Genomic DNA, 12,255 nt, shown 5'->3' with positions numbered 1-12,255 from the left:
CGTCCCATATCGTTCGGTGAGTCGATAATCGAGTTAAAATCAGCGGTAAAGTACCTCGAGTTGACTCTTGACTCAAAGATGAGCTTTTCTGAGCAAATCCAAGCAGTAGCGAACAAGGCTGCGGCTGGAGTTTCAGCGTTAAGTAGGCTAATGGCAGACATTGGGGATCCTACGTCTAGTAGGCGACGTCTCCTGATGAGCTCAACGCAGTCTGCCCAGCTCTACGGCGCAGAGGTATGGGCTGGCGCTCTTAACAAGGAGGTATATCGTAGACGCCTCGCGCAAGTACAGAGACGGGGAGCTTTACGGGTGGCGTCTGCGTACCGCACAGTCTCTGAACCGGCCGTGATGGTGATCGCGGGAGTTATCCCCGTTGCCCTTCTTGCTAGGGAGCGTCAGGCTATATACAAGCGCAAGGGAGATGAGCCAAGGGAGGCGGTTGCTCGCGAAGAACGGCAACACACTCTAGACGAGTGGCAGCTCTCTTGGCAAAATGAAACTAGAGGCAGATGGACTGCGCGGCTCATCGGCAACTTAGGTGCGTGGCTGAATCGGAAGCATGGTGAGACTGACTATTTCCTTACCCAATTTTTAAGTGGGCATGAAAGTTTTCAATCTTATCAAGATTGGAAAGGCGCGTTCTCCGGATTGTGTGTTTTGCAATGGATTGTGGACGATGCCCACCACACTTTTTTTTCTTGTGGAAGGTGGAATGGGGTTCGTCAGCAGCTCTATTTAAACACAGAGGATCTCTCTCCAGACAACATTGTGGAAGAGATGCTGAGGACTGCTGACAGCTGGAACCGTGTTGCCCATTACGTTCAAGCCCTTCTCGTTGCTACGAAGGTAGAACTCGACCGGTGGAGGAGCCGGATGGCAGGGGGCTCCTTGAACTGACAGTTCCTTTCCTCCTCTCCCCTCTCATTGGTGAAAGGAATTCCCTGATTTGAAGGCTCCGCAAGGCGGGGGAGTTCGGGGGCTGGCCCGAAGTAATGTGACAAACGGTTCCAGGCTAGCTCTCTGACGATGGTGAGGTGTCTAGTTGGTAGTCCGACGACGTACCGAATCGGGAGTCCAACACTGTGTGCGTAAATGCATTCACCTACCCTACCTTAAAAAAAAAAAAAATAGCAGTAAGTGGTGAGCGCATTTCTTGAAAGTAAAATGGTTGAGTTTGTAGTCTTTTGTTCGAATAAAAATTCGTCATAATAGCTATCGAAAAAGGTCTTGGTACTATTCCAGTTAATGTCTTAGGAGCTATTTTACTTATAGCAAGTTCATGGGAAAGAGTTATTGAGAACTCTATAGCAGCTTCTTTCATACATACATGCAGACAAATCAAAATTATCAATTATAATCTATATATTTATGCACTTCTATTTTGCAATTAATCAAATATAGCAAGTAAATACACATCTCAAACATCTTTTATTAAGGCAAGACTTTCAGATGGGCAATATCGGTTACAACAAAGTATCGATTATAGCGACCGGATTCGTCGGTGCGTTCAATGTCGTTATAAACGATATTCACTGTATATATGATAATTCATTTCCTAATAACTTTTATAAATTAATTCAAATGCGAATGTTACCACAAATTGCTGTTTTTCGGCACAGCATCTACACCATTATTCCAAATATTTGGGCAGACATTTGATCACGGATTAGAGGCGTGGAAAACAATTAAGGACATTCCATTTTCTGAAATACTTGAATCAACCAAGGGACTAACTTACAGTACCTGGATCACTGAATTTACTTCACGAATCTATGGTGGAATTGATTATAAACCTTTTCAAAAGCTGTCGGCATTGGATGTAACTATCAATTTATTATTATTTTTTTTTTATAAAACTATTAATGCATATTTTTTTGCTTTTTAATAGGGTGATTTGTGCGAACAGACTTACACGGCTTTCTTTAAACTACTTTTATCAACCAATAACAAAGTGCATCTTTCATCTATCGAAAAATTAGTAAGTTTTCTTGTTAGGAAAAAATAATAACTGAAATGCTGTTTTTCCACCAGGTAAAAAAGTTTTTCGAGGCAACAAATATTGCTTTAAAGGATGTAAGTATTGAATATGTATGAATATAGTGGAACTTATGTACCGACTTCCTCTTTCGTTTTGCATACACAACAGCCTTGTCACACACTACACGCTCAAGTTAACACAGATAAATCTACCATCAAATACTTCCTCAATATCACGGAATGTATTCGGCTGTACAATCAAACGTAACTATGTTAACTATGCATCAACACTTTCATTATTTAAATCTCATTATTTTAATCCTAGTTCGGATTGCAAATTAAATATAAACTACCTCCATGTTGCAAAAGCCTGCATTCATTGTGAAGCATACTTTATGGCTGTGCTATGCTTGGAAATGTGGGCATTATCTGAGCAATCGCCTTTGGAAAACGACGATTTTCAGTTGATAGCCAAAGAGGTGATACATTAAAAAAAAATTGAATTAAATACAAATGTTGTTTACATCTCCGGCATGGATGGTGGTTTATTCCTATTTATAAATTTGCTTTCATTATACTGTTAGGCTTTCACCTCCATTGGATATTTAGATGCATTAAGTGGGTTTTTAGATCCCATGAATTCCCGCCTTGATTATTTATCAGTTGAAAATCAATGGGAGGCTATGTTGGTGGAACTCGATGCTGGGCCATCGACGAATGATAATACTTCAATGTATGAAACCTGCCTGCGACAGTAAGTGGTGTAGATATCTAATAAAATAGAAGCACATGGTCATTCCTTTCAGATGCGGATTCTATTCATTAGCGGGCAATGTTGAGTCAAGTGAGCAAGACTATGAAATATTATGGCGACTAGGCAATTGGAATATAACACAAAATGATCCTAAACAAAGAGAATTCGACGGTCAAAACTACCGAGAGAATAATTTCGAATTCTATCACTATCATGCATTACGTTCAATCAAAAGGATGGAGGAACAGAATGCTAAATTTGCAGCGGAGTCAGCACGCAATGTCGTGATTGAAATATTGAAACTCGTTAGTTCAGAATGTGCTCAAAATATTTACAAGTACATAACATGGCTACAAATGATTCAACAAATAGATGATTTTTGTTTGGTGAGTTTATTTTCTATTTTAACTGTTTCAAATAGTTTTAGTTTATTTGACAAAAATTTGAATCTATATGTGGAAAGTATGCGTATCTGTAATGGTAATATCTAAATGTTACGTTTTAAATATTGGAATATTAAATTATTACTAGGTAGACTGGGATCAATATTTACACTGTGTTTGGTTCAATTCCGTGTACTATGTCAATACTCCTTATTTTCTTCTTTATACTTATTAGGCTATAATTTTTTTGGTCAGTGTTTGTATTTTGTTCTTACTCTGATTCTCATCAAACACCGTTTTATTTCGATTTTTTCTATTTTAAATTTTGCTTCTACTTAACTCTGTACCCTAGCGGGCAATTGGTATTTTTCCCCCAAGGTACTTTGAATTGGGTTCAATGATACTGGGAAATCTGTTCCGATTTCGATTGAATTTCTGGCAAGCATTTTATAGTATAAAATCTTCTTCTCCTTCATCCTTTGCCCCATTCCGAAGCAGGGTCCGCTCGGCTTGATCGGTTTTTTGCCATTTTCCTCGGTCATAGGCCTGATCTAGATGGAGCCAAGGAACTCTCAAATTACTACCTAGCGTATCAAGCTATCTTTGTTTTGGCAGGACTTTTGGTTATTTCCTATTGAGTTCGGTGTTCTTGATCTTGATGAGTGAGCTCTCGTCAGCGCAAATTACATGTTCGTACCATCTAAGATGCCTCTTTCGCAATCGGAACAACTTCACATCAATCACGGATGTCCTCATTTCGGATGTAAAAATTGGCATAGGTCTAACGTAACATCTTTGTCTTCACTACCGCGAGGTGGCGTTCATTGTCTCTGTTTCGTTCGGTCTGCAGTCAGAACCACTAAGGGTGAACGACACTGCGGCAAATTTTGGAATTGAGACGTTTCCTAGATGAACACCGACAGAGACAAGAAGCGATTTTGATATACTCGATACAGTGCGAACTTCACTGTTCGGATCGCGGTAGAGCAATTTAACCCAGCGCATGAGTTGCTCTAACACTTCGTACTCTCACAAAGCATACAAAATGAGGTTGTCAAACGCATACGGTCAAACGCCTCCTCTTGATCCATAAATGCAATGTAGAGAAAGCGATGCTTCTCGCGGTGTTTCTCCACGAGTAACCGCGCAGAGTGTAGTAATAAACCCGGCTTGATTCACTATTATTTACGATGTTGTGAAGTCAAAAATCTTCATGATATGTGATAGTAACCGGAACCGGCGGTAATTTGAACATTGTGCTCGATTGCCTTTCTTTTTCTATATTGGAATCGTCTTGCTTTGTTGCCAGTCAGATCGTGTTTTACCTTCTCAATAACTCGATTGAAGAACTCCCGAGCCACAATGCGTCCCAACTTTTCGCTTTTCAGAGCTCAGCTGCGATGTTGTCAGGTCTCTTTACGTTCCCTGATTCGATTCATTTAATTGCTCGACGAGGAACTTGTAATAGAGGCGTTTCTTCTCACGAACCTTCATTTGGACATCATTCCGAATCCAATTGATGGACCACTTATTGAACTTGTTGATCCTAAGGTTAGCCCAGGGTGCTTTGTGGTTCATGTTTTTAGCTTGATTTCACGTTGCTTCAACATTCATAATGGTCAGCAGTCGCGTAAGTGCAATCATTTCTTTTCTTACCCAAAAAATCACCACCACTTAATTTGCAGCAGATCAATGGGTTCCTCATGTTGTTTTATCGGTGACTTGATTCGTAAGAGTGCAATCAACGACTGATGTTGAGATGCAATGGTCTCATAGGGAACGGCTTACCGCGAAGTTGGGCAAAATCTTAATCATGATTGCGTGATAATGATTACGAATTTAGTGATTACATGATTGCAATCATAACTGGGCTCGTGATTACATGATTACAATCGCAATCATGGCCTGTGATTATGATTACAATCTGCTAATCAGCCACTGAGATCGGTCGCAATGATGATATCATCATCCGCAGGCATGTCACAGGTTTTTGTGTCAAGTAGTTACCAGAAGACATCTTTCTGGGCATCGGGCTGACCTGTCTGTGGCGCATATGCGATGAAGAAATGAATCGCGCGGTCAGCTGAAATAACAGCGATCTTCATTAACCGACCATAAATTCGCTCTAATTATTTAATGGTGTCATGGAAAGCTTCAAAGATTGTAATGCTGACACCATATTGAGTGCGTGGGCTACCAAAATAGGAAAGTCTCTAGCCATTTTTATTGCGTTCACAGCTTTTGGTACCACATTCTGGAATTTCTTGGAGAGCGCAAATATCATGGTTCGGACTAATTTGCTTAGGTCCTCATGTGGTTCATGCGCCAAGAATCCTTGTTTATTTTTCGTCAGAACCGGGGCCCGCCCGGCCGCATCGACTGAGGCAAAGGAATTTCTCCAAGGCTTTTTATTCAATGCAATCATTTTTCAAAGGACATTGAATGGCTTTTCTTGATCAGCCTTCGCGGAACTTGTCTGCAATAGAGATCCGGTAGGATTTAGCACAGTTGAGTAGCTTCCATTATACTCTGTTTATCTTTTTCCCTGATCTCAGCATTTGTTTTACTGAGGATAGTATAAAGCATTTGGTGAATACGGTTTTTGAGTACGCATCACAACTTGCTATTTTATATTACATTATACAAATTTTATTTTGCGATATCACAAGAAAGTCAGTGTTTTGAGAAGATATTGAAATGGTCGAATGGCTTATTAGTTATATCACTGAGTAATCATTGGTGGCAGAGGGATTTGAATCCACTACACTACGAGCAGAGAAAATAATGCAAATAGCATAGAATATGTTTCATACTAACTGGCGGCTTATAACTCACGTTTACTTGCTAAATTAATGAAGGAATTTTCTTTTTGATCATGGCTTCGATAGTGTTTCCGCACCGTGGCCAAGCTTATGGTCGAGAAAAGTAGCGAACCCGATACAGACGAGTTGTCATAAGCTATAATCTCATTCCTTTGCGCCAAAGACCCTGGACTCTCATACTTCGGGTGAACTCCCGTTGTATGTGAGTACAGCTCGGTTATTTGCGGTTGGCCCCCCTAGTAGGAGTTTCATGGTGGTTGTGGTTGTGCTCAAGCGAGAAAGGACCTTCGGGCCTCGGCGTGGTGTTGCGTTTCAATACGGGTGCCGCACTCCTTAGTTCGGTAGAGATTTAGGAAATTCTTGCATCCACCAGTATGAATGCTAAGCCATGCACTTGGTATAGACTGGTACCGTTGTTGCTTGTCTCAGCGGGGCTCTGATGTGGTCACAAAATCAATCCGTGTCTGAAGAGGACCGTAGGATTAAGTCTCACGACAAGTACCCACGTTAAACACCATGGGCTTAACTGGTTCTATTCTGTAAATACCGCATTTGCCTTTCTTCTTTCATTATGTATATTATCTCCATTTTTCTTATCCAGTGTTTCTTGGCATCCTTCATTCATCCAGTTGGTTTTTTTTCCGGGATTTAATATGCCTCTATGGCGGCATTTTTATTGAACCGAACTATCTCTTAAATCGCTGACAACCTCACTTTAAAAATCATTGAGTATGAGAATAGTTCGTTTTCTCAAACGAATATGAGCATCTGCGTTCCTGTTTTATTTCTGAGCCTGTTGGTTTTAAGTGTTCGGACGGAAATAATTTCGCTTTCATGTATGTAATGGAGATTGGTAAGAACTTTTGGCTTTCATCGGATAATATTAGTCCGGGAATTTACTTCATAATATGTGCGAACATCAAAATCCGTACCTTTTGCAAAGGAAAAATTGGTTGAATTTGTTGAATTTGTGGCGATTTGAGTTAAGTAGATTCGATTGTGAATACCATATTGGGGCTAGGACCAGACGATTTTGTTTGAAAATATCATCGTCCCTTATGCAACTACCCAAGCTGCTGCTAAGCTTTCATTTCCTGACCCGATTTTGTCTTTTGATTTGAATAGTTTATAATGTGGTAAAAATAAGAGCTGGTGTTAATCGTTTGTGAAAATACCAGCAAACAAAATGAATATGTCGTTTATAGTCTATTTTTTATAGTTACAATTCCCGAATCAAAACGTACCTTCCAACATTTTGCAAAAGTGGGATCAAACATCTAAGATGGAATACGGGCATTTTGAACATAAAGAGTTATCGTTGTCACAGAAAATTGCCTTATTCAATATGGCTGGAATCAGAGCGCAACGAAAAATTGAAGATTCTTACAAGGTAAGTCAAATGATGTGTGCATGGGTAATTGTTTAATGAAAATAAATTTGTAGGGAAATATTGTTGGAGAACATCTTTTGAATCTTATCATGGAATGTAAGTTAGCTGGGAATAAGAATCTGGTTATTCGAAACATCACTCGGTTGAGGAACATGGATATAAAACCTGAACTGAAAGTTTGTATAATGAAAATTTTTTGTTAAATCTTGTAAACATATTGATTCTAGACCAAAGTACTGATTGAAGATGCTGACATTAATTGGAAAATGGGAAACACGTCAATGGCTAAATCGATTTTACATCACATTATTAAGACGGAGGCATATGCTTGCTGTTTCAAAAAAGTAGATGCACTAAGGTAAGAACTACACCTTTTTGTCTTTTCATTGACTTTAACTGATATTGACGTCTTCGCAGAATATATGGAGAATATCATGCGGAGTCAAATTCAGAATCATTTGAGATTATATACAAAAAATTCTTCAAGATATCCTCAAAATTGCTAGATAACTTCACAGCGAAAAAAGATGACATTGCAAAGACATTACCAAGTGTACTTAAAGACTATGAACAGTATAATCATAGCAGTCGGAAAAATATTCACCGAAGTATAGCAAAATATGCTGATCGCGAATACAGTCAGGTGAGATAATTTCTTGCACTGAATATTGGCAAAAAAAATATTAGCTTTATTCAGGCTGCGTAGAACATCATGTTGTTACTCTGACGTTTACTCCCTCAAGCTTGAAAAGCGATATTATATTTTCTCCGCAGCTAAATGACTATATTAATTCAGAAGATTTCCAAGTGAAAATTCGAGTTATGGGGAGAAATCAAAATGACGCTAAGGCGATCCGAGATGCGAAACGTTACAAAACAAATCGGGATGAGCTTATTACTTTGAATCTTCTAGCGCAGAATGCTGGCATTGATGATTATGAAATCAAAGCTGTAGAAGGAAGGAAAATCGAATACTTGTGTCTGGCAATAGAGTATATATAATAAATTAAGCCCACTCAGAATATATTTCCAACAAAAAATTTCTTCTTTTCTAGGAATTACATGCAATACTGCATATTAGACGAAGAAGTAAAATCTATGGAAATCTTTAGGATTATTTCTCTGTGGTTTTCAAATACAAATGTTACGGAAGTATCGCAAAAAATTAAGGACTTCATTGAAATCATACCCAGTTATAAATTCATCTGCGTGTTAAATCAAATCACTGCCAGATTGAGTGGTGTTGATGTTGATTTGGATAATATTTTGCAGAAGTTATTAGGTAAATTTTGGATCATTAGGTTGAGTTCAATATAAATATTCTTGAATAATTTCTCCAGTAACATGCTCTATTGAACATCCACATCATACCCTTCCATATATTCTGGCAATTTCTCATGCAAATATGGACTCAAAAAGGTAAATATCAACAATATAAACACTGATATAATTGGTTAATGTGTAAAAAGACAGGCGGCGACAGGTGCCATGGGGGAAAAAGATTGGAACACGTAATTCGATTTTGTGGAAACTCATGACCTTGTACTTCTACGTTTTAAATTGGGAACATGGGAAATAAAACGTCGGCATTTTATCATCGTTACTGAGTGCAAAGCCCCTCCCTGGTATTCGGGTCATCAACCGAGATCATTGGCTTTGAAAAGACAATGAAATGCTGAAATGAAGGTCCGTGAGGAGAAACGCCTCTGTCACAATTTTCTCATTGATAAAAAACTGGCCATTTGGCAAATTTACAAGAATTCCAATCGGGAAGTAAAAAAAATGATCGCTATTACTTGAGCTGACTATTACAAAGATTTTTCCGATCAACTAGACCTTCGGGATGACGGATGAATTCGGGGAAAGTACCTTCTCTACATTGCATTTCTGGATCTCAAAAAAGGCGTTTGACCGTGTGCCATAGAAACTGATCTCTTATGCTCTGCCGAAATACCTAGAGCTATAGGAACTCATGCGTTGGGTTAAATTGCTCTACTGTGATCCGAAGAGTAAAGTTCGAAGTGTTTCATGCTTCATGTCTCAGTCGGTGTTCATCAAGGAAGCGTTCTCTCGCCTCCTCTTTACTGTGTATACTGCCACACTGGGGACCCAACGACCAGCGCCCGACACTCTGATCTATACAGACGACGTTTTCCGTCTAATAACAAAGCTGATTTCGAGCAACTTGTCCAAAATTGAAATGATGGCGCACTCAATGAAGACGAGCCGGCCCCGCTTCCAAATTGGGCAAATGCTGAAGAAAAGGAATAATCGTTTTAGAAGGCTAAAGCACCTTCTAGAAGCGGTTAATTGGGTCGATTGGGAATGCCACAGTGGTGGGACCGTCATTAGAGTTCGATGGCCAAATTAATTGAACGTCAGTTTCATCATTGCGTAATTCAGATTTACATCATCTATCAGATCATGAATGCAAAACTTTTTCTAATGGTAACGAATGAACTATTAAATAAAAACATAATGGCATAAACTGCGATACCTAAGGCAACATAAAGCGACAGCGTACATCGTCACAATCAGTCTAATAAAATTCTGTTTTGTACAGTTTTTAACATGAAAGATTTTCATTTTGGGTTAGTGGTAGTAATGCAGCTCCTGTCATCATTTTTGCCTCGTTTAATGGGCTTAATTTTAGGGAAAATAGGTTTGTACTCTTTTTTGGAAGAGAGTATCGGTTGAACTCAGATTATTAATATTAAGGTTTTGCGTGTAATCGTAATCATTGGCGCAACAATCCGTATTAGATCTGGGCGTTGAAGTGTGTTAGAGCACTTCATTCAAGACCGTAACGGTACACTACAGTACACTGTAGGAGGTAATGTGGTTAGCATTGCGTTCGCCCGAGATTATTAAGCCTGATTTGACTCAGGTACTCATTCACAGCTGAGTCGACTGGTATCCGATGTCAAATCACGATACAAATCTCACTGCCACCAGTGAGATTCGAACCGCGATCATCTGTACGACTGCCTTGTGCTCTAACCACGCAGTTATCCGGACACAAACCTTATTAAAATCAATTCAATGTCTCTCTGTCCGTAAGGTTGTCGTTTTATCTGTCACACCCGATTTACTCCGAAACAGCTGAACCAATTACTACGAAATTTAGTGAGAACATGTGGTGCGTGTGTCCCTTTTCATGTGGCGCCATTTTCTGTTGACTTTCAAGGGGGTCTCCCCATACATGCGAAATAATAATAATAATCGTTGGCGTATTGGGTATTGGATCAGGGCCTTGAAGTGTGTTAGAGCACTTCATTCAAGACCGTAACGGTACACTAGGAGGCAATGTGGTCAGCATTGCACTCGACCGAGATTATTACCCTGATTTGACTCAGGTACTCATTCACAGGTGAGTCGACTGGTATCCGACGTCAAATCACGATACAAATCCCACTGCCACCAGTGAAACTTGAACCGTGTAAATTTTTTTTCCCAGAATATGTGGGGTATCAAACGACAGGGTTCGATTAGTACTTTTCGAAACTTATCTTATTTCTGAAACATTAGGAGAAATAAGTTTTATAAACACAAATAAAGTTAATAGTAGTGTATTACCATATTTTGGAAATTTGCCCGAAAACCCCCTTAAGTTATCCTAGAACTACAAAATGTGGCATTAGTTTAGGTGATAATATAGTACATAATTCTGACACGCAATCCAACTATTTTTAACAAAGTTATCAAAAGTCAAAAGTCACGTCTAGGAATAATAGTATCAATATGGAGACAGGCATGTGTGTATACGTCTATGATCCCCAACTCGTTTAATTGTATGGGATATTAATCAGTATTGTTTATTTAATATTTGGCTAACTACACTTCTCGGCTAAACAATGTAAACAAGTTGTTACTTATATGATTTTTTATGTATCCTATTTACTCCTTAGTGGTGCATAGGGAATCCGCACGGTCTTTACTTATTATTTTTCCTACTTCATTTTCAATGAGTTTGCCTCACTCTCATTTTCATTATACGTATGTAATGCTCTGCAAGTGGTAAGCACGATGTAGCCAAACAAGCATAAAGACGAAAACTGGAGAAACTGGAATTCAAGCCGAAGTATAACGTCCGTCTCTTTGATTCATACTTCCAACATTGTATAACACAATGTTCGATGATATGGTATTTTGCGAACGTACACTATTTTCTGAAATTAGCTGGGAAAAATTTGAATTGGGTTGGAAAACTCTGAATCAGAATTCGAAAACCTATAAAAAGAGTCTAATAATAATAATCCAATATGAAAAGTGTCAGGTGATGTGATAGTTGGTTGGTTGTGTCAGCAAATTTCTATATACATTCAGGTGAAGTTGTTTAATGGGAGCATGTGACATTGAGCAAATTTATACGGTGGGTAATCACTCGTTTACTGCTCCTTAATTATCTTTGCAGAAAATGTTTCTGGTTGAAGGGTATTCTTTCTTACGGATTATTTTTAGAGGTATTACGGGTCTGGTCTCTTATTAGCGTTCAGGGTTTAAGCCAATATTTGAGTTTAAATGATTCGACTAAGGTGTTGTGTAAAGCAAAGCCTTGTTAAAATCTGTTTGCTTCTTGTCAGTTCATTTGTCTATTTTGTCTATTGTCGCACACACTTTATTTAAAAAATGGGTACACCACTCTGCGAAATCCTTTGCATATAGGATTTCCTTGCAAGTAACGAAGGGGTGTAATTTTTCTGTGCAAATGTGGTTGAGCCTCGATAAATACTCAAGTAAATATTGGTTTTGACACTACTTTTAAAATAGTGGAGTAAGGGAAGGGTAAGGGTGGGTAAACTGATAAAAGACTCATTTTCAGACTCTATTCACAAAATAAAAAATCAGAAAAAATCACAATGATGCATTTGTATGAAATCCAGACGTCAAAATACATCCTTTTCCGATATTAAATCAAATAAAGTTACT

General features: G+C 38.8%; 1 protein-coding gene across 2 annotated transcripts in view; it reads left to right on the top strand.

Moving 5' to 3' along the window:
* Nucleotides 1-12,255, top strand: part of LOC119661189 (serine/threonine-protein kinase ATM) — a 58,714-nt gene that overhangs the window by 38,331 nt on the left and 8,128 nt on the right. For both annotated transcript variants that reach the window (XM_038070411.1, XM_038070410.1), the window contains exons 22-35: nt 1,620-1,819; nt 1,889-1,978; nt 2,032-2,073; nt 2,147-2,241; nt 2,303-2,456; nt 2,562-2,731; nt 2,784-3,117; nt 7,156-7,326; nt 7,380-7,502; nt 7,554-7,684; nt 7,744-7,969; nt 8,101-8,318; nt 8,382-8,608; nt 8,667-8,745. In XM_038070411.1, the coding sequence (XP_037926339.1) occupies nt 1,620-1,819; nt 1,889-1,978; nt 2,032-2,073; nt 2,147-2,241; nt 2,303-2,456; nt 2,562-2,731; nt 2,784-3,117; nt 7,156-7,326; nt 7,380-7,502; nt 7,554-7,684; nt 7,744-7,969; nt 8,101-8,318; nt 8,382-8,608; nt 8,667-8,745 (2,260 nt within the window). The remainder of the gene's footprint in view (nt 1-1,619; nt 1,820-1,888; nt 1,979-2,031; nt 2,074-2,146; nt 2,242-2,302; nt 2,457-2,561; nt 2,732-2,783; nt 3,118-7,155; nt 7,327-7,379; nt 7,503-7,553; nt 7,685-7,743; nt 7,970-8,100; nt 8,319-8,381; nt 8,609-8,666; nt 8,746-12,255) is intronic.

Source organism: Hermetia illucens, chromosome 1 (genome assembly GCF_905115235.1).
Source record: "Hermetia illucens chromosome 1, iHerIll2.2.curated.20191125, whole genome shotgun sequence".
NCBI lineage: Eukaryota > Metazoa > Arthropoda > Insecta > Diptera > Stratiomyidae > Hermetia > Hermetia illucens.
The sequence above is the reverse complement of the archived record's forward strand: the minus strand, read 5'-3'. Positions and strand labels throughout refer to the sequence as shown.